Source organism: Mandrillus leucophaeus, unplaced genomic scaffold (genome assembly GCF_000951045.1).
Source record: "Mandrillus leucophaeus isolate KB7577 unplaced genomic scaffold, Mleu.le_1.0 Scaffold439, whole genome shotgun sequence".
In the NCBI taxonomy this organism is placed as follows: Eukaryota; Metazoa; Chordata; class Mammalia; order Primates; family Cercopithecidae; genus Mandrillus; species Mandrillus leucophaeus.
Genome location: NW_012104687.1, coordinates 1000262 through 1002913, shown reverse-complemented (window position 1 = coordinate 1002913; position 2652 = coordinate 1000262). Strand labels below are relative to the sequence as shown.

Sequence of the window (2652 nt, the reverse complement as noted above, 5' to 3'; positions counted from 1 at the left end):
CCACGCCGGGCCCCGGCCCCCGGGCGCAGCCGGACGCCAGCAGCCGCAGCATTGCCGCGCGCGGCCCCGACCTCACCAACCAGACAGCCCGCGAGGCCGCAGCGATCTGGCTGGTCCTGAAAGGCGAGGCGAATGTGCACGCGCCGGAGCCAGAGCCTGAGCCGGCTCAAAGGTCAGGGGCGCCCTGGGATCAAGGCGGGGGAAGGGCCCCAGGAACCGGCCGTGCTTTCCCCTCAACCCCTCTGGACTTCAGCCTCTGGTAAATAGAGTCAGGCTGGGGGCGCCCACTGGCCGGCACTGTGCCAGGGGTGTCTGCGCCCTGCTTCCCACTGTGGCCTTCAGCAACCTCTTCTCCCTTTCAGAGTAGTTTTGGGGTTTTTTGTTTGTTGGTTGGTTTTGTTTTGTTTTGTTTGAGACGGAGTCTCGCTCTGTCACCCAGGCTGGAGTGCAGTGGCGCCATCTCAGCTCACTGAGAACTCCGCCTCCCGGGTTCATGCCATTCTCCTGCCTCAGCCTCCCAAGTAGCTGGGACTACAGGCACCTGCCACCATGCCCGGCTAATTTTTTTGTATTTTTAGTAGAGACGGGGTTTCACCGTGTTAGCCAGGGTGGTCTCGATCTCCTGACCTCATGATCTGACCGTCTCAGCCTCCCAAAGTGCTGGGATTACAGGCCTGAGCCACCGCACCCGGCCTTGTTTGTTTTTATAGATACCATCTCACTATGTTCGCCAGACTAGTCTCGAACTTCTGGACTCAAGTGATGCTCCCACCTTGGCCTCCCAAAGTGCTGGGATTACAGGTGTGAGCCACAGCAGCCACCCCAGAGTAATATTTTTAAAGCCAGAAAGATGTGAAGGAAAAAGATCTTTCTCTAAGCCAGAAAAATAGGAAATGCATTTTTAAAAAATAATAATGTGTTTTTAAATGTCCAGGGATAGGAGTCTCAAGAAGCAGTAAAGTAAGTTAGTTAGTTAGTTAGTTAGCTACTCAGCTAGCTAGCTATCTAGTTCGTTATTTTGAGACAGGGTCTTGCTCTGCTGCTCAGGCCGGAGTGCAGTGGCGAGTCCCGTGACTGCAGCCTCAAACTGCTGGGCTCAGGGGATCCCCTCACCTCAGCCTCCCGAGTAGTTGGGAGTACAGGCATGAGCCATCCTGCCTGGCCAGTAAAGTCTTTTTAAATAACCTTGTTAAAAAAGGACTTAAAGGCAAGCTGTAGGGAAGGTCACAGTATCAGAGAGCCCGCTACATTCTATTTCTAAGGGGAAAGAAAAACGCTGGGGAAAGAAAGAAGTGATTTGTAATGGAATTGTGTGAGCCATTTAGCGGTATTATATATATTGTATTTTTCTGATCTCTAGCTATTGAGATTGAATGGAAAAGGCTCCCGTTTGCATTAAGTTGTAACCTCTACACAAAGGTCGCACAATAAACCCCACACCACTCCGGCCTCCACCCTGCAGATCAGGGCAGAGTTTCCTGATGGTCAATAATCAGTGCTCAGTGTTGGCCTTGGAGCAGGTCCCAGCCTTTTTCTGGAACAAATACAACAATCTCTCAGTTAATCTTTTTTTTTTTTTTCCTTTTTTTTCTCCCTTATGGCACTTAAAGGGTCTGTTATTCTCTTGACTCCCAAATTCAACTGCTGTCTCTTTCGTGTTGCTTGTCCTGAATGTATCATGTTCTTACTCCTGGTTTTTCTTTCATTCAGCTCACACATATTTATTGAGTGTCTACTATGTGCCAGGCGCTCCAGTGAGGTCTCCCCATCGTCCACCACTGCTGAGCACCCTCTCCTTGAAATGTTCCTCAGGCGGCCTCTTGACTAGGTCTCCCCTGGTCTCCTTCCACCTTGGTGGCTCCTTCTCAGCTGGCAATCCTTTTTAATATGGAGGTGATGATTTTCACCCATAGGCAGGTCAACCACAAGCCCAGATCCCAGCGATGAGCTCCAGGCGACCAGTTTCTAACCCCCACCTGGATGTTTGACAGCACCTGGGGAGGGCTGCAAGTTCAGCCAGCGACTTTCCACCTCCCTGTCTTTGATCCTGCCCTATGCCCACAAATTTAAGAAGTCCTGATGGTTTCCTGCACCCAAGCCTTCTGCTCATTTCCTCTGCTGTTACTCTGGTCCAGGCCTTGCCACCTCCAGCTTTCCAGCTGATCTCACTCTCACTAGTATCACCATACACACGCCTGCCCGGTAATACCTCCTGGAGCCAATCCTTCCTAACTGTGTTCCCCCTTCTGCAGCTCCTGCAGCTCCACAGGCTTGTTCCTCCAGCCCATGGTCAGCTGCCTCAGTCCTACTTTCTTGCCTCCTTTCCTTTATTCATGCTTTTCTGTCTGCCTTGAATGCTCCACCCCGGCCCTCAGCCCCACATGTCCAATGTTCAGTAGAAGCCCACACTCAAAAGACCTTGAACTCTTCTTTTTTTTTTTTTTTTGAGACAGAGTCTCGCTCTGTCACCCAGGCTGGAGTCCAGTGGCGCGATCTCACCTCACTGCAAGCTTCGCCTCCCGGGTTCACGCCATTCTCCTGCCTCAGCCTCCCAAGTAGCTGGGACTACAGGCGCCCGCCACCACGCCAGGCTAATTTTTTGTATTTTTAGTAAAGACAGGGTTTCACCATGTTGGCCAGGATAGTCTCGAT

General features: G+C 51.7%; 1 protein-coding gene across 1 annotated transcript in view; it reads right to left on the bottom strand.

Annotated features, from left to right (window-relative positions):
• AGMAT (agmatine ureohydrolase (agmatinase)) overlaps positions 1–2288 on the bottom strand; it is a 17743-nt gene extending 15455 nt beyond the window's left edge. Inside the window, exons 1-3 of the mRNA XM_011993986.1 lie at positions 2234–2288; positions 1977–2052; positions 5–116 (exon numbers count right to left, since the gene is read on the bottom strand). Of these exons, the coding sequence (XP_011849376.1) occupies positions 5–116; positions 1977–2052; positions 2234–2288 (243 nt within the window). The remainder of the gene's footprint in view (positions 1–4; positions 117–1976; positions 2053–2233) is intronic.
• Positions 2289–2652: the final 364 nt, after the last annotated feature.